This window comes from Acomys russatus, chromosome 6 (assembly GCF_903995435.1).
Source record: "Acomys russatus chromosome 6, mAcoRus1.1, whole genome shotgun sequence".
NCBI classification, from domain to species: domain Eukaryota; kingdom Metazoa; phylum Chordata; class Mammalia; order Rodentia; family Muridae; genus Acomys; species Acomys russatus.
The window spans coordinates 14,366,440-14,390,043 of NC_067142.1; the positions used below are offsets into that span (position 1 = coordinate 14,366,440).

Below are 23,604 nucleotides of genomic sequence, written 5' to 3' on the forward strand. Positions count from 1 at the left end.
ACAAGATGTACTGTGAAATGGTGACATCAAAAACATGAAAATAATAGTTCTTATTTGTATTAAAGATTTTCTCTGCAATACAAACCAATAAGTGATTCATATATATTGTTATGATATTCTTACCAGACTCCACAGGAGGAATGATTATAACTGTGGTAAGACAAGTGAGGGATAGCAGTATCAAATAACTTAAATACTCAGCTGTGCAACTTATAGTGATACAATTCAACATTTTTTTTTTCTGAGCAACTGAGCACAACCTACTAACCTGATTTCTGATTTTTAAAGTTTGTTTATTCATTTAGTTTATGGCTGGAATGTACATACATGAACCACAAGTCAGAAGGTACCTTCAGAGGTCAGAAAATGTCAGGACACCCTGGAACTTGAGTCTCCCTGTGAGCCCTCAAATGTGAGTGCTGGGAAGTGAGTACAATCCCCTGGATGAACAGAAAGTACTCTGAAGCACAGAGCTATCTCTCCAGCTCAGACAGTGAGGAATTTAGAGCCTGTGTTTGATGTATAGACTAAAATTTACTACTTTTATTTCATTCTGATTTTTATGTATGTATGTGACATGCTCCAAGTTTGGGCACTTATGCATGTTTTTCTATACTGTGTCCTGTATTGTTATTTAAGCCACTAAAGGATGTACATAGCATTTCTCACCTTTATTTCTTTTTCAAGTTTCTGTTTTCAGCTTTTCCAAGACCTCTTCTGGAGCCAGAGGCCAATAACTTAACCATCTTTTCCAAAGACTTACCACACTTATCCAGAACCTCATCACTGTTCCTGAGTTCTAAGACCCTGGAAAGATAACTACGAAGTTTTCCATTTACATCTCCCTTAGAAGGAGGTGCTCCTACCACCACACCAACAGCCTTAGTGGTCATAACTGTCACAGCATTCTGTTTGGACCTGGGATCAGCATGGATGGCTATAGTGACTAAATCTTTAGGATCAGTTGCCACAGGCTCTGCAGGAGGAACTGATGTCTCTGTTTCTTTAGATTGGTTTTTACCCTTTTTCAGGCTTTTTGAAACTAGACAGGAGTCTAACAGGGGCCAAAGAGGTGTAACAAACTAAGTAGAAGCATCCTCACACTGTAGGCACTATGTTTGTATTGTATCAGAAGAGTGAGGGTTATCATCCACCCTTAAAAAAAACTTCTTGAAGATGGCATGATAACAGGATAGCTAGTCTTGCTCCTCACTCTCTCTAGCAAAGGACAATCCCTGTAGCTAGCCTGAGTAACACAGCTCAGCTGGCTTTGGAAGTGTAGGTCAAGGTAAGCCAACCATGAGGGCATGAGAACAGAATAGGTGACCCAGCCTCCTGCTAATGGTGGCATTGTGTTGCCTAGCTGGGGCAGAGCTTAAGAACTTTCCCTGTTGGTGCAGGTAAGAAAGAAATGGTGCACTGACTATTTAAGAAACCACCAAAGCCCAGATCCAGGGCTCTTTGTTGGTCCTCCCCCAAATCTACAGTATTTGTGAACAGCTCAGCTGAGTGAAAGGGTTAGTCCTGCTAATGCAGTGACGTAGGATCTCCATTACACAGGGTAAAAAGAAAACTCAGGATAAACAGCAGGTGGGCCAGTAAGAATTCAATATTGATGGTGTAACAGAAGTCATAGATCTCAAACCAGACATGTAACTAATTGCAATGCACATTTGCAGTGAAGATGTGTGGATAGTGGGACACACACACTACAATATCTTCCATGATGAGATGTTCTCTCTCTCTCTCTCTCTCTCTCTCTCTCTCTCTCTCTCTCTCTCTCTCTCTCTCTCTCTCTCTCTCTCTCTCTCTCTCTCTCTCTCTCTCTCTCTCTTTCTTTCTCTCTGTGTGTGTGTGTGTGTATGTGTGTATGTGTGTGTGCATGTGTGTGTGTGTGCATGTTTTATAGAGGAGGTTGAAAGGGCAAAGAGTGAATATGAGTGGATACAGTGAAGAATGATACTGGGGTACATGATATGAAGCTCAAAGAATTAATAAAACGTTTATCAATTTTCTGTCTTGGATCTGAAACTGTAGTGTGTTCTAAAAAGTTTAAGTAATGTTATACACTATATAAGTGACTTACTTCTAATCTCCCAAACTATAGACTCAAATTTAATGGAAATAATAAAAACTGGCAGGAGGTGAGATAAAACTGTGGAACTAATTTTACTTAATTTTATTTTAGTTTTGATTTAGTAATACATATCTATTTATTTTTTATTAATTTATTCATATTACATCTCAATGCTTATCCCCTCACTTATATCCTCCCATTCCTCCCTCCCTCCCATTTCCCCCTTTTTCCCTTCCCCTATGACTGTGACTGAGGGTGACTTCCTCCCAGAGAAGCATGGGAGAATGGCAAAGTTGAAGGATCCAAAGGATCCAGAAGCCTACAAGAAGAAAATTATGATAGGCAGATTTGGGCCCAGGGGTCCCGCTCAAACTATGGCACCAGCCGAGGACAATACAGGCCATAAACTTCAAACCCCTCCTCAGATCTAGCCAATGGACAGAACATTCTCCACAGTTGAGTGGAGAGTGGGGTCTGACTTTCACACATACTGTGGAACTAATTTTAGAGTCTATGTCACTATGTAGACTCTGTTAACATATGTATGCATTTTGTTTATAGTAGTACAACAAAGACGAAAACATGGATTGTATAATAGGCATTAGAGTTGTATATGTCTGTTATCTATTGGTAACAATGCAGGAAGATGTTTAATGAAGAGTCAGAGAATCCAAAGATTCATAACATGAAAATGTATTCACATGTTGTGCTGGCTTAAGGGTGTGTGTTTTCCTTGATTGCCCTCCACTATATACATTGAGGCAAAGTCTACAACTTCTGAGAATCCACCAATTTTTCAAAGTCTTTCTAACCAGCTTGCCCTGGGGGATCTTCTGTCTCTGTCTTCTATAAGATATGGAAACAGGCAGGCTTCCATAATTACCAGCATCTATATGAGCTCTGGAAAATTTTAAATTCAGACCATCATACTTGCATTGTAAGCAGTTTTCACACTGGCCATCTCTCTGGCCCAAGAATCTTATTTTAATCAAATTGTATTATTTTTACTCAATAAGTTGTGGAGCCAAAGAATTTAATGAAGAATAAACAAGAAAATCATTAATTTTTGTTGTGACATAGTAGTCATTAATGTTGCATATAAAGATTCATAACAGTATGAAAAGATACTTAAACAAAGAAAATCAAAAGATCCATATGATCTGAGAGGAACCATGAGCCTTAGCAACACTGAGAAAAAAAAACATACTCTCCTTAAAGGGGAGAGACATGTACAAATTCTCTGAAGTGGAAAAACCATCTGCACTATGATCAAATGTCATTGAATCTACTTCCATGGGGTACTAAAAGTAAGTACAAAATGTCTGGTTTATCTAAGCAACTGAATGTTGCTAATGCCGAGTTACAGTGTGTGATGTTATTTTTCCAAGAAATGTAAATATCTTTGCATTTGTTTTCCATTTACTCATTTGCCTAGTTAACCAATCCAAGAATTCTATTTTGTTTCACAGAGTTTGGAGGCTACTAATGAACTCCTTGACACCACAGCAGTATTGGGCATCCAAGTATAAGGATTATACAGATACTGTATTCTAGAACATCTCTCAGTAACAGGTAGTAAGTACAAAAATCAGAAAGTGTCAGCATGGGCTTAGAGGAAGTTAGAAAAACTTTCCCTCAGAGCTGAGCCAGGATAGGTACAGTGATGAGGAAAGAGTGGTGGTTCAGTTGGTATGATCACTTTAAAAGAATGAGGGTATGAGTTTAAACCTCCAGTATCCTCAAAAAATCTTGGAGTGGCTGCCTACATGTCTGTAACCACAGTGTTGGGTGGAAAAGATAAAAAGGATTGCTAGGATAACTCCAAGTTAACTAAGTGAGCCAGTCTCAAGAGAATCAGGTAGAGAGCCACAGAACAGTACACTAGGACACACAACTACACAATAACCTTTTGGGTCCCCTGCTTAATTATTGGTGCACAGCTGTATAGACATTGCACACATTTCTATCTCTGTCTCTTTCTCTCTCCCTCCCCCATTCCCCCAACACAAGGCAGGCCCACACAAAGCCACATTGAAACATTCAGTAAGTGATTGTGAGACCTGAGGACACTGATGTGATCAAGAGTTCCCTGTAATTTTGAACTTCTCTGAGCACAGCAAATGTATTTGACATGTGTAGAGACATTTTAGCATTAATATTCTGTACCTAAAGCCTTTTGGATGAGAGGGGATATTTAATAGTGTACATTTTTATTGCCAGAGATTAAAGGGGTGGTGTTAATTCATAGAAGCAATGACTGCTAATGGTCTTGATAGGTTTGTATTTCAGAAAAATGAGAAAGATGTCACTGTTTTTCTACTGTGAAGAGAGACCATTAGAAAGAACTCAGATAAAATATTCATTCATATATAAATGGTAAGATGTGTATTTATAATATATATATATATATATACACACACATATATGTCTAGGTCAAGGTCAGCTTGTACTTTCACCTATTTTATGCTGTACAGCCACTTATTTTCAAAAAAAATATCTTTTTTTTGTTTTTTTTTAACTTATTTATTTTTTATTTTTTTTATTAATTTATTCTTGTTACATCTCAATGTTTATCCCATCCCTTGTATCCTCCCATTCCTCCCCCCCCCATTTTCCCATTATTCCCCTCCCCTATGACTGTTCCTGAGGGGGATTACCTCCCCCTATATTTTCTCGTACGGTATCAGGTCTCTTCTTGGCTACCTGCTGTCCTTCCTCTGAGTGCCACCAGGTCTCCCCCTCCAGGGGACATGGTCAAATGTGAGGCACCATAGTACGTGAGAAAGTCATATCCCACTCTCCACTCAACTGTGGAGAATATTCTGACCATTGGCTACATCTGGGGAGGGGTTTAAAGTTTACCTCCTGTATTGTCCTTGGCTGGTGCCTTAGTTTGAGCGGGACCCCTGGGCCCAAATCTGCCTATCATATTGTTACTTGTAGATTTCTAGGACCCTCTGTATCCTTTTATTTTGCTATTCTCCCATGCGTCTATCATTTAGAGTCCCAATAGGATGCCTTCCCCTCTTTCCCAGTTTCCTGGTAAGTGAAGGCTTTCGTGGGACATGCCCCTTGGGCTAGTATACAGATATAAGTGAGTATATACCATTTGATTCTTTCTGCTTATGGGTTAACTCACTCATTATGATCATTTCTAGCTCAATCCATTTATCGACAAATTTCCGGAATTCCTTGTTTTTAATAGCTGAGTAGTATTCCATAGTGTATATGTACCACAGTTTCTTATCCACTCTTCTACTGAGGGTCACTTAGGCTGCTTCCATGTTCTGGCTATTATGAATAAGGCTGCTATGAACATGGTTGAGCAAATTTTCTTGTTGTGTGCTGGAGCATCTTCTGGGTATATTCCAAGGAGTGGAATTGCTGGGTCTTGAGGAAGCCCTATTTCCATTTTTCTGAGATAGCACCAGATAGATTACCAAAGTGGTTGTACTAGTTTGCATTCCCTCCAGCAATGAAGGAGTGTTCCTCTCTCCCCACATCCTCGCCAGCATGTGGTGTCGCTTGAGTTTTTGACCTTAGCCATTCTGATGGGTGTAAGATGGAATCTCAGAGTTGTTTTGATTTGCATTTCCCTGATGACTAAGGAGGTTGAGCATTTCTTTAAATGTTTCTCAGACATTTGATACTCCTCTGTTGAGAATTCTCTGTTTAGTTCCAAGCCCCATTTCTCAATTGGGTTATTCGGTTTGGTGGTGTTTAATTTCTTGAGTTCTTTATATATTTTGGATATTAGACCTTTGTCAGATGTAGGGTTGGTGAAGATTTTTTCCCAGTCTGTAGGCTGTCGCTTTGTTCTCTTGACAGTGTCTCCTGCCTTACAGAAGCTTCTCAGCCTCATGAGGTCCCATTTATTAATGGTTGACATTAAGACCTGGGCCGTTGGTGTTCTGTTCAGGAAGTTGTCTCCTGTGCCAATATGTTCCAGGCTCTTTCCCACTTTTTCCTCTGAGTGGCTTAGTGTCTCTGGTTTTATGTTGAGGTCTTTAATCCACTTGGATTTGAGTTTTGTGCAAGGTGACCAATATGGGTCCAGTTTCATTTTTTTACACCTAGACCTCCAGTTAGACCAGCACCATTTGTTGAAGATGCTATCTTTTTTCCATTGAATGGATTTGGCTTCTTTGTCAAAAATCAAGTAACCATATGTGTGTGGATTCATCTCTGGGTCTTCGATTTGATTCCACTGATCAACCAGCCTGTTGCTGTGCCAGTACCATGCTGTTTTAATTACTATTACTTTATAGTACAGTTTGAGATCAGGTATGGAGATTCCTCTGCAGCACCTTTTATTGTACAAGATTGTTTTAGCTATTCTGGGTTTTTTGTTTTTCCATATGAAGTTCAGAATTGAACTTTCAATGTCTTTAAAAAATTGTGTAGGTATTTTGATAGGGATTGCATTGAATCTGTAGATTGCTTTTGGTAGGATGGCCATTTTTACTATGTCAATTCTCCCGATCCATGAGCAAGGAAGATTATGCCATCTTCTCAGGTCATCTTCAATCTCTTTCTTCAGAGTTTTGAAATTTTTTTCATACAAGTCCTTCACTTGCTTAGTTAGGGTAACTCCTAGATATTTTATATTGCTTGTGGCTAATGTGAAGGGTGTGGTTTTCCTAATTTCTTCCTCTGCAAGCTTGTCATTTGTGTATAGGAAGGCTACAGACTTTTTTGAGTTAATTTGTATCCAGCCAATTTGCTGAAGGTGTTTATCAGATTTAGGAGTTCTCTGGTGGAATTTTGAGGGTCACTTATGTACACTATCATATCACCTGCAAAGAGGAATAATTTGACTTCCTCCTTTCCCATTTGGATACCCTTGGTCTCCTTTTGTTGTCTTATTGCTCTGGGTAGAACTTAGAGTACTATATTGAAGAGATATGGAGAGAGTGGGCAGCCTTGCCTTGTTCCCGATTTTAGAGGAATTTCCTTGAGTATCTCACCATTTACTTTGATTTTTTCTATTGCCTTGCTGAATATAGCCTTTATTGTGTTGAGGAAAGTGCCTTGTATCCCCGATCTCTCTAAAACTTTAAACATGAATGGGTGTTGAATTTTATCAAATGCTTTCTCTGCATCCAAGGAGATGATCATGTGGTTTTTTATTTTCAGTTTGTTTATATGGTGGATTACATTGATGGATTTCCTTATATTAAACCATCCCTGCATGCCTAGAATGAAGCCTACTTGGTCATGATGAATGATATCTTTGATGTGTTCCTGTATTCGTTTTGCAAGTATTTTATTTAGTATTTTTGCATCTATGTTCATAAGAGAAATTGGTCTGAAATTCTCTTTCTTTGTTGAGTCTTTGTGATGTTTAAGTATCAATGAGACTATGGCCTCATAGAATGAATTTGGTAATGTTCCATCCATTTCTATCTTTTGGAGTAGCTTGAAGAGTATCAGTATTAGCTCACCCTTGAAGGTCTGGTAGAATTCTGCACTGAAACCATCTGGCCCTGGGCTTTTTTTGGTTGGGAGACCATCGATGATTGCTTCTAATTCTGTAGGGGAAATGGGACTATTTAGCTTGTTTATCTGTTCTTCATTCAACTTTGGCAAGTGAAATTGATCAAGAAAATCATCCATTTCCCTTAGATTTTCAAATTTTGTGGAGTATATGCCTTCAAAGTAGGATCTTATGATTCTTTGAATTTCTTCAGTGCCTGTTGTTATGTCTCCCTTTTCATTTCTGATTTTGTTGATTTCAATACTGTCTCTCTGCCTTTTAGTTAGTTTGGCTATAGGTCTGTCAGTCTTGTTGATTTTCTCAAAGAACCAGCTTTTGGTTTTGTTGATTCTTTGGACTGTTTTCTTAGTTTCTAATTTGTTAATTTCAGCCCTGAGTTTGATTGTTTCCAGGCGTCTACTCCTCTTGGGTGTTTCTGCTTCTTTTTTTTCTAGGGCTTCCAGTTGTGTTGTTAAGATGCTTATGTGCGATGTTTCCAATTTCTTTTTAAAGGCACTTAGTGCTATGAATTTTCCTCTTAGCACTGCTTTCAATGTATCCCACAAATTTGGGTATGTTGTTTCTTCATTTTCATTGAATTTCAGAAACTCCTTGATTTCTTTCTTTATTTCTTCCCTGACCCAGGTGTCATTTAGCAGAGAGTTGTTTAGTTTCCACATACGTGTAGGTTTTTGTTATTTCTGTTGTTGTTGAATTGCAGCCTAAGAGCATGGTGATATGATAGGATACAAGGTATTATTTCAATCCTCTTGTATCTATTGAGGCTTGCTTTGTGACCTACGATGTGATCAATTTTAGAGAAGTTTCCATGGGGTGCAGAGAAGAAGGTGTATTCTTTCTTGTTTGGGTAAAAGGTTCTATAGATATCTGTTTGATCCATTTGACCTATGGCATTGGTTAATGATGTTATTTCTCGGCTTAGTTTCTGTTTCAATGACTTATCCTTCAGTGAGAGTGGGGTGTTGAATCTCCCACTATTATTGTGTGGGGATCGATGTGTGGTTTAAGCTTTTTTAGGAGATCTTTTACAAATGTGGGTGCCCTTGTATTGGGAGCATAGATGTTCAGAATTGTGATGTCATCTTGGTTGACTTTACCTTTGATGAGTATGAAGTGTCTTTCCTTATCCCTTTTGATTAATTTTGGTTGAAAGTCTATTTTGTTCGATACTAAAATGGCTACACCTGCTTGCTTCTTGTGACAATTTGCTTGTAATATATTTTTCCAACCTTTTACCCTGAGGTAATGCCTTTCATTATGGGTGAGATGTGTTTCTTGGATGCAGAGGAATGTTGGATCTTGTTTATGTACCCATTCAGTTAGTCTGTGTCTTTTTATTGGAGAATTGAGGCCATTGATGTTGAGAGATATTAATGACCAGTGACTGTTAAGAGTCTTAATTTTGATGTTGTTTCCAGTCGAGCGTTTGTGTTTTTGCCATGGGATAGTTATCTATTTCCTGGGTAGTTTTGGTTGTAGCTTGACCCTTTGGGATGGAGTTTTCCTTCTAGTACCTTCTGTGAAGCTGGGTATGTGGATAGGTACTGTTTGAATTTGTTTTTGTCATGGAATATTTTGTTTTCTCCATCAATGGTTATTGATAATTTTGCTGGGTAAAGTAGTTTGGGCTTGCATCTGTGGTCTCTTAGGGTTTGCAGGATCTCTGTCCAGGCTTTTCTGGCTTTTATGGTCTCTGCTGAGAAGTCGGGTGTAATTCTGATAGGTTTACCATTAAATATTATTTGGCCCTTTTCCCTTGCAGCTTTTAATATTTTTTCTGTGTTCTGCAAGTTTTGTGTTTTGATTAGTATGTGGCGGGCAGTTTTTCTTTTCTGGTCAATTCTATTTGCTGTTCTGTAGGCCTGTTGTATGTTTATAGGCATTTCTTTCTTTAGATTGGGGAAATTTTCTTCTATGATTTTGTTGAGAATAGTTTATGGGTCCTGGAGTCTGATGTCTTCTCTTTCTTCAATACCTATTATCCTCAGATTTCTTCTTTTCATTGTGTCCTTAATTTCTTGGATGTTTTGTGTCAGGAGTTTTCCAGATTTGGCATTTTCTTTAATGGTTTATTCAATATTTGTGATTGTATCTTCTAGACCTGAGATTCGTTCTTCCATCTCTTGGATTCTGTTAGAAAAGCTTACCTCTGTGTTGCTTGCCTTCTTCTCTGAGGTCTCCCATTCTCGTTTTTCTTCTGTCTGTGTGTTTATCATTGAATCCATTTTTATTTTCAGATCTTGAACTGATTTTTTGGTTTCTTTCATCTGATTATTTGTATATTCCTGAGGTTCTTCCATTGCCTCTTTATAGGTCTTCAGAGCTTGAACCATTTTATTTATTTCTTTCATCTGGTTGTTTGCATTTTCCTGCAATTTTTCCAGTTCCACTCTATGTGCTTCTTTTATGTCTCTCACCTGTTTGTCTGCGTCTTCCTGCATTTGGTTACGAATTTTATTTCCTCCATTATCATCCTCATTACTAAGGATTTGAGGTCATTTTCTTGTATTTCCATTGTATTTGAGTTCTCTGGGTTGTTTTCTTTGGGATAGCTGGAAACTGGAGACGCCATGTTGTTTTCGGGTTTTTTGCATATGCTTTTTCGTTGTCCTTTAGACATCTTGCCGTCTTTGTTTTTGTTGGGTAGCTTCCAGAGTTGGATGGAGGGTGTCTGACGCTAGATTCACTGTTTTCTCACGATTTCCCCTAGGCTGCAAGCTCAAAGCTTCACTGGTGTGGATGTTAGGAGGTTAGCCCTGTTGTTCTGGTCTCTCACAACCAGTGATCTTCAGCCCCCCTGTGCTGTGGATCCTGCAATTGTTCTGGGTCTCTGACTGAGCGTTGGGCCAGGCCAACGTATCCACAGCCTTCTGTGTTTCCTGCCAAGTCCAGCCTGGAACACTGGGCCTGAACCACGGGCTGAACTCAGCTAGATTCTCAGGGCCTGAACCGTCTGCCAAGCTCAGCTAGGGATTCTGGGCCCAAAATACACACAGGGTCGAGTCAGAATTTTTTGGCTGGGACTACGCACCAAGTCCGCTAGGGCCTTTTGGCCCAAAGTGCGTGCTGTGGTCAGTTATTGACTCAGGGCCTGAACTGACCACCAATCTCAGCCAGGAATTCTGGATTCAACCTGCACACTGTGTCCAACCAGAGTCTTAGAGCTGGTGGAACCGAGCACTCTGTCTAGCCTGCGCCACAGCAGGAGAGCTGTGGCAGCTCTGAGTTAGTGCCAAGTGCTCCACCCAGACTGTGTCACTGCAGGGGAGCTGCCGCTGAGCTGAGGTGGCGCCTAGGGTGGAACTGAGTGCTTGGCTAAAGCCTGCGCCACAGCAGGAGAATTGCGGCTGGTCTGAGTTAGCGCCTGTTTTGGAACCAAGTGCTCCGCCCAGACTGTGTCACTGCAGGGGAGCTGCCACTGAGCTGAGGTGCTGCCTAGTGTGGAGCTGCACACTCAACTAAGCCTGTGCCACAGCAGGGGAGCTGTGGCCAAAGCTGAGTTAGTGCCTTGGGCAGAATTGCTTGCTGGGCTGGGCCAGTACCCGGGACTCTGAGGCCGAACTGTCCGCCGAGTCCAGGCTGGGTCCGAAGGCTCCACGCGACCCAAATCCTGCCCCGAGTCCCCTCTCCCGCAGCAACTCCCACCAGCCACCACACCAATCGCCTCCACCGGAAGGCTATGAGCTGCAAACTTCAGCCACTGCTGCTGGTGCCGCTGGTGCTGCTGCCTCTGCCGCTGCCGCTCCCGTCAGAGAAAATCCACGCTCCTCCTGTGTGCAGGGGCACGCAGGTCCTCCGTACCCTGGTCCCTCCGAACCGTGGAGCACTCACGCTGCCGTGATGTTCAGACCTCTGTGTTCCTGGCTCAGAAATCTGTGCAATTCCCTGAATTGTTCACTGGAGCCTCCAAACGCGGTCCACACTGCTCGCTGCCATCTTGGATCCTCCCCAAAAATATCTTAAGATAAGATACAAAGTGTTATTTTTTTCAGTGCCCATACAAAATGAAAATTATTATATAAACAAATACATGAGTGAAACATTTTGAAGTGCATATACCTTCTCTGCTAACAGCAGAATTGAAGCTTATGAGGGAAGGAGTTCCTGAGTATACTTTATACATTTGTTGAATTTTCATCTCAGGTTATACTCTTATCCAGTCAGTCTCTCTTCCATGTCCAGAGTGAAAAAGAACTACTTGAACTTGTGATGACATGACTGTGGCTATCTGAATGAGAATGGCTGCATAAGCTCATATATTTGAATGATTTGTGGAATGGTTTGGAAAGAAATTGGAGAAATGGCCTTTTTTCGAGAAATTGTTTCAATGAAGATTGGCTTTGAAGTTTAAAAACCCCACCCCATCCATAATTATTCCTCTATTTGCCTACTACTTGTAGACTAAATATGAACTCTCAGCTACTGCTCTAGTGTTATGCCTGGCTGACTGCTGACGTGCTCCCTATCAGCATGGTAATTGACTGTAATTAAAACTGTAATCTACAATAAATCCTTTTTTCTATAAGTCATCTTTGTCATTATATCTCTTTATAGTAATAGAAAAAGAGTAATATTTTGTTTATCATTTGTTATATGTTTCTTATATTTTCTTTAGTCTGATGTTGGTAATTGCTTTTTACTCCTTACTATTATTTATTGAAATAAATTGTCAATGATACTAAAAATGTGTGGTTGGTCAAAGCAATAAGACAAAAGAAGGTAGTTTTGAAGAGATTTCAAGATGTGTGGCATGATTTTTGATGGTACAGTGGCAGCTCAAGGATATGTGAAGTTATATTAGTATGTGAGGATAACTGTAGGGTGTTTTGAAGTTGGACTATGTGAATTTCTCATTATGTTATGAGCTTATAGTCTTCAGAGAATGTTTCGTGATTGTTGAATAATGTCCCTCAAGGCTCATTTACTTTATGTTGTTTAGGAGAAAAATATTTTTTGTGTGCCCTGGAAAAATAATATATTGGCCAAGCACTGGAAAGCTAGCTGTATCTGTTTTTGTCCAGTCATTTTGGGATCAATTTAGCTGGCAGTTTTATTGTTAATATGCATGCAATTTTTGGAGGAAACAGTAACACCAGAGGCAGAAATTCGATCTTCATCATTGTCCTGTTTTTCTTTTTTCTTTTCTTTTCTTTTCATTCTTTCTTTTTTTTTCCTGTAAAAGTAAGCAAACTTTTAAAATCATTAGTATAGGTACGTTAGTACATGTATAATTTTTCAAGGAAACAACAGTTGAGGCACCTTGCTTGCAGTGCCAGAGGCATTCTTTTGGTGTTAAATCACCCAGGCTGCCTGCTTCATCTTCAGTGTTGTCCTTTTTTCTTTTTGCAAATAATACAGGGCTGTGCCTGCATGTACACCAACAGGCCAGAAGAGAGCATTAGTTCTCCAAGCTGTATGAAACAATGTCAAGTTGTAAGAATCAGGTAGCTCTTAAGATTCACTTGCTATACAGTCAGATCTAATCTTTATAAGTTTTGTTGATAGCCATATTTTTTCACTCTCTGTTCAAACATATGCATACCCATGACCCCATCTCAAAACTATTTCAGGTTTCCATTTCATACTCAACAAATTTTTGTAGAATATTGGTTGTCCCAGCTCCTCAGTCTTTTCTATAACCCAATGTCCCTTCATCATTAACATTAAGAAAATTTAATGTCAACAAAGCATTATTTAATTAGTCCCTGGGTGTCTTTACCCTTCCCTTTTGTTTAATAAGCATTTCTCTTAGGGTATGATTAGCTCTTTCCACAACTGCTTGTTCTGTGGGGTTGTGAGGTATATCAGTAACATGTTTTATATTATAATACATAAACAATTTTTTCATCTTAAGACACACATGCAGGAGCATTGTCAGTCTTAATTTGTGCAGGTATTCCCATATATGCCATTATTTCCAGTAAATGAGTAATCACACAGTCAGCCCTTTCAGAACTTAAGGCAGTTGCCCATTGAAAACCTCAATATGTATTGATGGTCTGATGCACATACCTTATTTTTCCAAATTCTGCAAAATGAAACACATCCATCTGCCAAATTCCATTCCTTTTGTTACCTCTAGGGTTAATTCCAGCAGGTAATGGTATTTGACTATATAAGGAACATGTAGAACACTTATTAATTATTTCTCTGGCTTGTTACCAAGTGATAGAGAATCTTTTCTTCAACCCTTAACATTGACATGATGTTTTTCATAAAATTTTGAGGCTTCAAATACATTAACTATCAATAATTTTTCGATGTCTTCATCTCCTTGTGCCAATGTACCTGGTAAACTTGTATAGGATCGAATATGAGTAATATACAAGGGATGATTTCTGCTTCTGATGACCTGTTGCAGTTCTGTAAATATTGTAGTCAAGTTTGAGTTATCAAGAGTAAAGTCAGCAGTTTCTACATACAAAACAACTCTTTAAGCATATTGAGAGGAATTAATTATATTAAGAGATTCAGGAAAATCTAACAATACCATAAGGATTGCATATAATTCTGATTTTTGAACTGATTTAAATGGGCTTTTAATCACCTTAGTCATTTTATCAGACTTATAACCAGCCATACCTGATTTATTTCCAACAATGAAAAAGGTGGGTGCCCCTGAGATTGGTGACCTCTTTACAATACTTGGAAGGATCCAATTAGTTCTTTTTATAAACTGTATATGTTTGCTTTTCGGGTATCTATTGCTAATGTCTCCCAAATAGTTACTACAAGCTTTTTTGCCAATCTTCATTAATAACCCATAATGACATAATCTCAGAATCAGTAAGAGGCACTACAATTTTTGCCGGGTCCATCCCTGTCAGTTGGTGCAACCTTATTCTTCCTTTTGTTCAATTCAGAAATTTTCTTTAAGCCCAGTAGGAGAACGTTTTGAAGGCAAAATAACCAAAGTCCAATCAAATTCAGGATCAATTCTATCCATATATGCTTTTTTGAAGTTTTTGCTCCACCAGAATTAACTCCTTTTCTGCTTCAGCGGTTAGCACATTCAGCTGTTTAAATCTGAATCCTGTTGTAATGTTTGAAACAAGTTACTTAACTCATAGGTAGCTAACCTGATTGTAAGCCTTAACCAGTTAATATCTCCCAATAATTTTTGAAAGTCATTAAGAGTTTGCAGTTGATCTCTACTGATCTGTACCTTTTGTAGTCAAATTTTTGCTCAGTTATTTTATAATCTAAATAGGTAATTGAATCTCCTCTTTATGTTTTTTTCACAGCACTCTATAATCTCCAGAATGGCATAATTTTTTGTGCTTCCTGAAATATTTTTTCAAAAACACTAGGATCAGAATCAGCTAGCAGAATATCATCCATGTAATCGTATATGATACACTGAGGATTATTTCTAAAGGTTGTTGCACAAAATATTGACATAAGGTTGGTCTATTCAACATTCCCTGTGGAAGTAGCTTCAATGATATCTCTTCGTTGGAGGATTAATGTTCAGAGTAGGTACTGAGAAAGCACACCTTTCCCTGTCCTTCTCATGCAGAAGTATTGTGAAAAAAACAATCTTTTAAATCAATTGTAATTATATTTCAAGACCTAGGTAACAAGGAAGGCAAAGGAATTCCAAGTTGAAGCAAACCCTTGGGTTGAATTACATTCTTTATGGCCCTCAAATCCATTATCATTCTCCATCCACCTGATTTCTTTCTTACCACAAACACAGAGGAATTCCAGGGACTGGAAGATTCTTTGATATGTTGAGCCTTCAGTTGTTCTTTCACTAAACAGTGAAGCACCTGCATCTTTTCATTTTTTAAGAGCAACTGCTCCTGCCATACAGGTCTGTTTGAAATCTATTTTAGAGTCAGGGCTGTTGGTATCTCAGAAGTGGCCCCTCTTATAAATTTTGACACTCTAAACCTGAAGAGTTTTGAGTTTGGACAGTGGACATAGCTTGTGGTCACCCAGCTCACTTTACATTAATCTCTTCCCCAGAAACACTTACCAGTTAACTCCTAGTTTCAACATTGTTTATCTCTGTAATTGCAAGAATATTAATCTGAGTACCCCATTGTTGTAAAAGACTGCATCCCCCTAGATTTGTGGGAATGTCAGCCACAGAGGATTTCAGCCTCCCTGTCTGCCCTTCTGGTCCCACACACTCAAACCACTACACGTTTTGTTTTATTTGAGATAGCTTACCAATTCCTATAATTTTTGTATAAACCTTCTTATATGGTCAATTTGGGTTCCAAGACTTTTAACCCATGTTTGAGACATTGGCTCCAGTGTCCACCAAGCCTTCTAATTTAACACCATTCATTTGTACAATTAAATTAGGTCTCTGATCATTAGTTACTGTTTGCTAGAACACACCTGTTCTTGTGTTTCCAAATGCACCAGTCTTTTCAACTGGAGCGGCTTTACCCTTAATATAAGGAAACAGTAGGAGTTGAGCAATTCTATCTCTGGCATTGATTTTCATCTCATTCTTTACACATGCCCTGATTTTTATTTCCTCCTTAGAATCTCCATCTATAATACCAGGATGCACAATAAAACCATAAGAAGTCAGCCCACTTCTTCCCAGAACCATTCCTATTGTGTCTGAAGTCAACAGACTGAAAACATCAGTATTTAATTTTTAACAATCACCCTGGAGAAATAGGGTAAGAGACATATTTGAAGCCAGATCCAAGGCTGCACTGCCTTCAGTAGCATGCATTATATCACTAATACTCAGTTTCCATTTTCTTGCAGGGTTGTCACTTCTGGACTGGCCAAAGGATTCCAGTGGCATTGTCCTCCTGGCATTTCCCATTGGCAAGATATTGCCTTGCACATCTCATACTGACAAATCAGAGACCAATTTTTCCCTTTCCCACAGCGACTACAGTACCTTGGAAGTCTTAACGTCTCATTATCATCATGGCCAGAACCTTCTTGTTCTCTCCTATGAGTTATGCTTTCTTCCAGGTTATTGTGCTTTCTATCTCTACAGTTTCTTTGCACATGACCAATTTTACCACAATTAAAGCACAGAGTATTATGACATCTGGACTCTCTGGCTAAAGCTTACACCACCATATTAATTTGATATTCCTGAGAGTAAATATTAAGTGTCTCCTTTACCCAGTCATCTAATGGAGGGCCTCTTTTCTTTAATGGTCTAAGCACCTTCTTACATTCAGTATTTACATTCTCATAAGCCATGATATGTTTTAATGCCTGTTTGGTGTCAGAATCTGGCAACACTCTATCCATAGCAGATCCTAATCTCTGCAAAAATTCTGTAAAGGATTCCAGAGGTCCTTGGAATACTTCAGTAAAGGTAATAGATGTTTTCCCAGATTCCTCTACCAGCTCCCAAGCTCCCAAGGCTGCATTACAACTTTGCTCAAACACTCTATCTTCAGCTTGAATTTGTTCTCTTAAGTTACTATATTGTCGTTCACCAAGCAATTGATCTCAATTAATATTTATTCCTTGTTCTATTCTTACAACCTCTGTTCACCACCATGATAGCCAAGTCTTGTGCTGCTGAAACTAAAATTTTCCAATCTTGGGAAACAAGTCTATTTTGTGTGGCCCAGCTGCTTATCATTTGTTTAAAAAAAGGCAGGGTGCATACCATATTTGATGAAAGATTCCTTAAAATGTATTAAATCCATCCTATATAAAGGATGCCAGGCCATTTTGTCATAATCCTCAGGACCATTTTGAATGGCACATGTCTTACAGTGAGTGGAAAAGCTGAAGGTGTATGGCTGACTCTGGAGGAGTTCTCCATGGGACATTTTCCTCCAAAGAACTTTTGGTCTGTCTGCCTTTCTTTTCCTCTGGTTTCTGACCTTCTCTACCCTTTTTAACCAAAGGTGCCTTCTGCTTTTCCAGTCTTTCCACCTTTTTCTGCATTTTGCCCATTTTTTCAGTCAAGTCAGTAATTCTTTCCAAAAGGATAGAGTTTATTGACTCTTCTGATTTTTTCTGGCTTTCTTGTCTCTCTATTTTCTGTCCTTCATTACTCCCATTTACCAAAAATTCTATTTGCTTTCCCATCCCTTCATTTTCTTTCCTCAGTCTTTCTATCTGTCCAGTCAAATCTTCAGTCTTTTTCAAAATGAAAGAATTTACCGACCCTTCTGGCTTTTCTATGTTATTAGCCATTCTTCTAATCCTTCTAAGAATGAAATACAATAAAAGAACAACGAAAAAACAGAGAATTTTCTCTAAGTATAAGACAGGAAAGAGTTTTTCAACAGTAGTTGAGACTTCATTGATACCCTGAAACAGTATTTCTGTACCTTTGAATTCTGAATCATTCCTCATACCATTAGAAACTATGGAACACATTGTGCACCACAACATGTGCCACATGTTGGCTGTTTCTTAACAATTAAACTTTATTATACAACCCAACATGCTTACACAAGAGGGAAAAAAGGTTAAAGAGGAAAAAAGAGTGAAATTTTGAGTATCCCTTCCATAGGTCTGGTCCGTAGGTTTCTGTGGCCTGCACACTGGTCCAGTTTGTTTGCTGATCCTTTTCCTGACCCACATGTGCTCAAGCCCTGTCTGAACCTGTTCCTCCTCTCTCCTCTCTGCCTGCCTGTCTCTCACATGCAAGGGCATGTACCCTCCTCCCATCGAGGGATGATTTGAAACACAATAGTCCATGTGGAGTCCCCAGGTCCACTTCCTGAATTCCAGGCCCAGGATGGCTCCACCAGCCTATCTCAAGGCTAATCTCAGGAAGTATCTGTGGTGTGTCCAAGGGCAAAGCCTGCTAAGACTGCTTTCACCTGTGACAAATCTTACAATCCTTCCTACAAACTCTCTTTTAACAGATTTACTGCCTGCTATGACTCTTTCACAGGGAGAAGAAGAAAAAGAAGAAGAAGAAGACGAGGAGGAGGAGGAGGAGGAGGAAGAGGAGGCTCAGGCTTCAAGAATTCTCACTTTCTCTGGGTTTAGTGGCAATCCTTCCCCGGGAACTGCATTAGCTAGAGAAGCAGCAGGCCTCAGGTTCCAAGGCTCCTCAATTTCCCAGGGTATAGAAGCAGTCTTTACCTGGGAGCTGCACCCTCTTTGTAGTGGAGGCCTCCTCTCAGAGCTGTGAGGTTCCTGGGCTCTAGAGTATCTGGATACACTTGGGACACTGTCCCACCTCAGGGCTCGAATACATTGCGGTTGTGGACACCATTGCCAGAAGGCTGGCAAGACCACCCACACAAAACTCACAATGCACAACAACTGCAAATACAACACCAGGCAAGTCTTCATAAATCAAATAATGTAATAAATATAATCTCTGAGAGATGTGCCCAGATAGTCAACTCCAAAGTGATTCTTATTCTTGTGATATGGACAATTAGCACTTACTTAGAATTCCTATAGTGAAAGCTGATCCTGATAGCAACTTGGCAGGGCTACAGATGATATATAAAATAGAATGATTAGCACAACATTGATGTCCTGTGAGAGACACCACCCGTATGGGATCCAGAAAGATTCTAGGATGGGCTGGCAGACTCCTGGCAAAGTGCTAAGGGTGGTATGGAAGAGTGGGGGGCACATGGAAGGCCCTGAAGGAATCAGGAGCCATACATGGAGACCTTTAAGGCAAGATGATCTGGACCCAAAGGGGCCTACACAAACTAAAGCAACAACCAAGGACAACATACCCATGCATGTATATATGAGACAGTGTGTGTTTGTGTGAGGAACAGATAACAAAATTCTAGACTTTAGGTTATCACAAACCTTAAGTTATAATTGTTGTACTTTTTTAGTTTGGGGACAAATATCTTCTTACTAGGGGCCAATATAATACACTATGGAAAAACTTAGACACACACACACAGACAGGCAGACAGACAGATATCTATATCTTATATAATCATTAGGATATCATGTATGTACATATACATTGTCAATTGAGGGTGTTGGAAGTAGGGCCTCTGAGAGGTAATTAGTGTGACACTAAAGCCCTCATCACTGTTATTAATGTCTTTATAAGTGTAGACATAATAGAGGTAATTAAGATAATTGTTGTTTCTTCTAGCTAAGTGATAGGCAAGGACTGCTCTGTGATCTTATTTTTTTTTTCTGACTCTCAGATGTATACTGTATGGGTTTATATGCTTAATATACAATGTGTGTGCTGTAAACACCCGTGCAAGTATGGTGGTGAAAGGAAGACCTTGAAAAGCTTGCTCTCTAACTTTCTGTCCTATGGCCTTGATACATATTCTCTTCCTTAACCGGGAGCTAACTTGGTGGCCAACCATCTCAAACCATCCTTCTGTCTTTGACCCCATAACTGTGGGCTACAATCAAGTCTGACTTTCTATGTGGGAGGGTGCTGTGAATTTGAGATCAGATCTTTATGTATTGTCCCCGACCCGCAGGTTCAGTTATTCGTGGAGTGGCGAGGAGGGTCGCGACCTGTGAATAAAGAATTGGGTGGGAGAGAGAGACATGAGCCCAGGAAAAACTTTGCTTATCGAGGGCTCGTTTATTGTGAGGGGGTCTCCAAATTTATAGTAAGCTTCTGAAAGGGTGGGGGTAGGAAGGAATGCAGTGGGAAAGTACAGAATCTTCTGGGGTAAGAACCCCGGGATAATGTGTGGAGACAAGGAGGAAATAGGTGGCTTCTCTCAGAAGTCACGGTACGCTGAATGTTCCTTTTCTTAGGGCCAGGCAGAATGTCTGTGGTTTGTCAGAAGTCATGGTACACTGAATGTTCCTTTTCTCAAGGCCAGGCAGAATGTTTGATAAGTTCTTTCAACAGTAGGCTTGAGGCCAGCTGGAGCCCGGCTCAGCCAGGGGTCTCTTGGCTCCCAACATCTCCCCCTTCCCTTTTTATTAAGGGCCCCAGCACCACCTTTTGCCAAATAAGGTCTCACACATTCCCGAGAGCACTCGCCGTCGGGGTGGCAGAAGGCGAAAACTGGCGCCACATCGGGGCGCAGCATCTCGCAGCTCTCTATAGTTTGTTGTATGGGCAATGAGCTTAGGAAAAGGAAATGGCCCAATCAAGGCTGGAGCATGACTCTAGACCGACCGATCGAGGACCATCTTGGAGGTGATACTCAGTGCTATCCCGCGTGCAATGGGCAATTTTCCCCGCGGGGTGCAATGGCCACTGGGTGCACGCAGATATAGGTTGCCTTACGACATGCAATGGCAACTAGGACCAGTCGAGTGCAAAGGTCACGCAGAGAGAAAAGGGAGAGAGACTCATTGCAAGTTAGTTATTTAGGACTTAAAGGCTATCCGCCAGGCCTGAGGGGAATGGTCCGACCTCTAGGGCAAAAAGGCTGTGGGGTAGAAACCGAGGATGATGGAAGGGGGTTTGAGGAGGTTACCAGAAACGCCTAGGGCAAAGCCGAGCCCTCCATCCAGCATCGCGTAATGCCTGGAAATGTAGGGGCTGTCCATAGGGCTGCGGTGAAGGCTGTGGGACCCCTGAAGTCTCTGTTTTGGAGGCATTATTTTTAGGATCTTCTGAGGAGAGGCAGTGGTAATGGACCTGTATGTTCTTGGTAGCAAAGTCAACCTGGCTTTTAACAAAGGTGGTTAAACGATGGAAGGCCCAAGGCCCAAAAGAAAGGAGGAGGAGGATCCTCACAAAGGGGCCCAGGAGGCTGGGCAAGAGGGTAGTGACCCAGGGAGAGGAGGAAAACCAATTCTGATACCAGGATTCTTGTTTCTCTCTGGCTCGCTGGCGTTCCTCCAGGGCCTGGGAAACTTTGTCAAGGCTTTTTTGTGCCAGTCCTGTTTTACTTACATAGAAACAACATTACTCTTTAAGAGCAGCACAGAGCCCCCCCCTCCTTGAGGAAAAGGAGATCAAGGCCTCTGCCGTTTTGAAGAACTACCTCTGCAAGGGAATCAAGGAAATCTTTTATCTCTAGAATCCCATCTCTCATATTGGAAATATCTCTATCAATAATTGTCTGGAGCTCGGCAAAACTTTGTTTGGAGGTCACCAGGGAGGCAATTCCTGTACCTACCCACACTGCACCAAGGCCCAAAATAGTGGCTATGGTGAGGGTCATAATGGGCTCTCTTTTAGATTGGGGGTGGATGGAGATGCCCTTATCTATAAAGTTCAGGAAATCTTCAGGGTTGTGGATGGAGAAGCGAGGGAATAAGAGAACCATCACACACCAATCACGCTTTTGGATAAACAAAGGGGTAAAGAGAAAAGAGGCCAGGCCTGAAGAGCAGGCAAAATAAGTACCATTAGGGGCTAAGGCAAATTTAGAGGTGGTATTTAATACAAGAGTCTGATTGCAAACCTCCAATAGGTCTCTCGGGGGAAGCATATTTGGGCCCAGAAGGCAGGTGCTGAAACCAGAAATAGATTGAACTGTAATGGAGTTGTCAGGTTTGGATATGGAAAGGGAGGAAGATGTCTCATTGGTTAAAGAGGGGGTGGAAAAGAGCGCGATGCCCTCATAGTAAGGGGGGGTGGGGGAGAAACATATCCAACATTCTGGGTAAGTGGAGGAGTTAGTACTTTTAAGGGTCTGGATAGTGGCATTAGCGAGATCAATAATGAGTTCTGCAGTACTAGGGGGACCAACAGGGATGGTGGGTTGGAACAGGGTAGGGAAAGAAGAGTGGAGGGTGGCAGAAGGATGAGGGGTTGGCTGTAGCTTAGGAGCAGGAGGCTTAGGGGTGGTTGTTACAGGCTTATGAAGCATATTATTGGGGCCTGCAGATGCAGCATTTTTGGGGGAACTTCTTTTAAGAGCCTGATTTTAAAGGTTAATCCCGTGTCATAACCTACTTTATAAAGGCGTAGACCCCACTCAAAGCCCCTGCCAGTCCAAGTTTGACGTTTACCTGGGGCGGTGAAGGAGATGGAGAGGGGATTGCACCAACTGAGGGTGGGGGAATGAGCGCTATTGCAAAGCTTTTTTAAGCCATCAGGCGAATAGTGATTATTAACTTCAGGGTGTATCCAAGAACTAGTGACAGAGATATAATCCCAGGAGGAAGTTGGCTTCCAATAAGTGGTTCCTGATGTCTCACATCCCCAGGAGGCACAAAAGAAATCATTAAAGCCTCCGCACTTGTAATCAGTGGTCCGGGGACAATGAGAGGTGCCAGGGCAAACATATAGGCCTCCATTTAGTCCCCAGTACCCTTGTCTTCTTAAAGCCTTATGGAGTAGTATTCATTCTAAATCATTGCGGCATCCGACATAGTCTTTTTCTCTTTTGGGCTGTTCGGGAGCCTTAGACTCACACGGGGGCCAAAAAATGTCCTCAGTACCCCAGTCGGAGTTAGCCCCGAGTGCCAGTGTGCAGAGGTCTACTTGGAGGACCGGCCAATGGGGCTGAGCCTCCAGGTGGCTACTGGAATTAACGATGTCACCAGCCTGGTTTTCAATGACCCATGTGTAATTGAATATCACATAGGGATTATAGCGGGGGAGGGAGAGGGGAGTACTTACCACTGGGATCAGGAGAACGAAGAAGAAGATGAGCAGGGACATTCTATGAGAAAGCACATCTATTGATCTTCCTCAGGGACTTTCCCTGGGGAGGTCGTTGGGTTAGCCAATTTGATTAGCCTTTCAGGAAGCCATCGAGCATTTTGTTGAGTCTGGTCCATGCCACTGATGGGTCAATGGATCTTTCCAAAGTACTTGAGCATAAGTATCGGTGGTTGAAGGATGCCAAAATCTATCAGCAGCATATTTTCCCTGACTATCAAGGGTTAAAAAATTAAGGACAAATAAGGCATGATTTAATAAAATTTTATGAGTATTATTGGTGGGGTATAATATTCCCCCAGAATTTTTGAGTTTTAAAATCATATTTTTTAAGGTTTGATGAGCTTTTTCTACTATGCCTTGTCCTTGAGGATTGTAGGGAATTTCAGTAACATGTTTAATTTGTAATTGGGCGCAAAAGCTTTTAAAGGAGGAGCTAGTATAGCCAGGCCCATTGTCTGTCTTAATGGTGGAAGGCCGGGGCATAACTGTGAGGCAGGAGAAAACATTTGTCTCAGGGTTTGAGCATTTAGGTGGTGTAGT

At 40.8% G+C, this 23,604-nt stretch overlaps 1 protein-coding gene across 1 annotated transcript; it reads right to left on the reverse strand.

Moving 5' to 3' along the window:
• Window positions 1-671: 671 nt before the first annotated feature.
• Window positions 672-23,061, reverse strand: LOC127190921 (UPF0235 protein C15orf40 homolog). Its single transcript, XM_051148189.1, has 3 exons — window positions 23,020-23,061; window positions 20,459-20,564; window positions 672-1,042 (listed from the first exon to the last, which is right to left on the reverse strand). The coding sequence occupies exons 1-3, from the start codon at window positions 23,059-23,061 to the stop codon at window positions 672-674; spliced, it is 519 nt and encodes a 172-aa protein (XP_051004146.1).
• Window positions 23,062-23,604: the final 543 nt, after the last annotated feature.

What these genes read in the sequence shown, in the direction of transcription:
- LOC127190921 (XM_051148189.1), bottom strand. Translation starts at nt 23,061, where the DNA reads ATGTCCCTGCTCATCTTCTTCTTCGTTCTCCTGATCCCAGTG. An exon ending in TCGTTCTCCTGATCCCAGTG is followed by an intron (nt 20,565 to 23,019) that starts GTAAGTACTCCC and finishes CCTTTTCCTAAG; the next exon opens with CTCATTGCCCATACAACAAA. An exon ending in GCGAGTGCTCTCGGGAATGT is followed by an intron (nt 1,043 to 20,458) that starts GTGAGACCTTAT and finishes ACTCCTGTCTAG; the next exon opens with TTTCAAAAAGCCTGAAAAAG.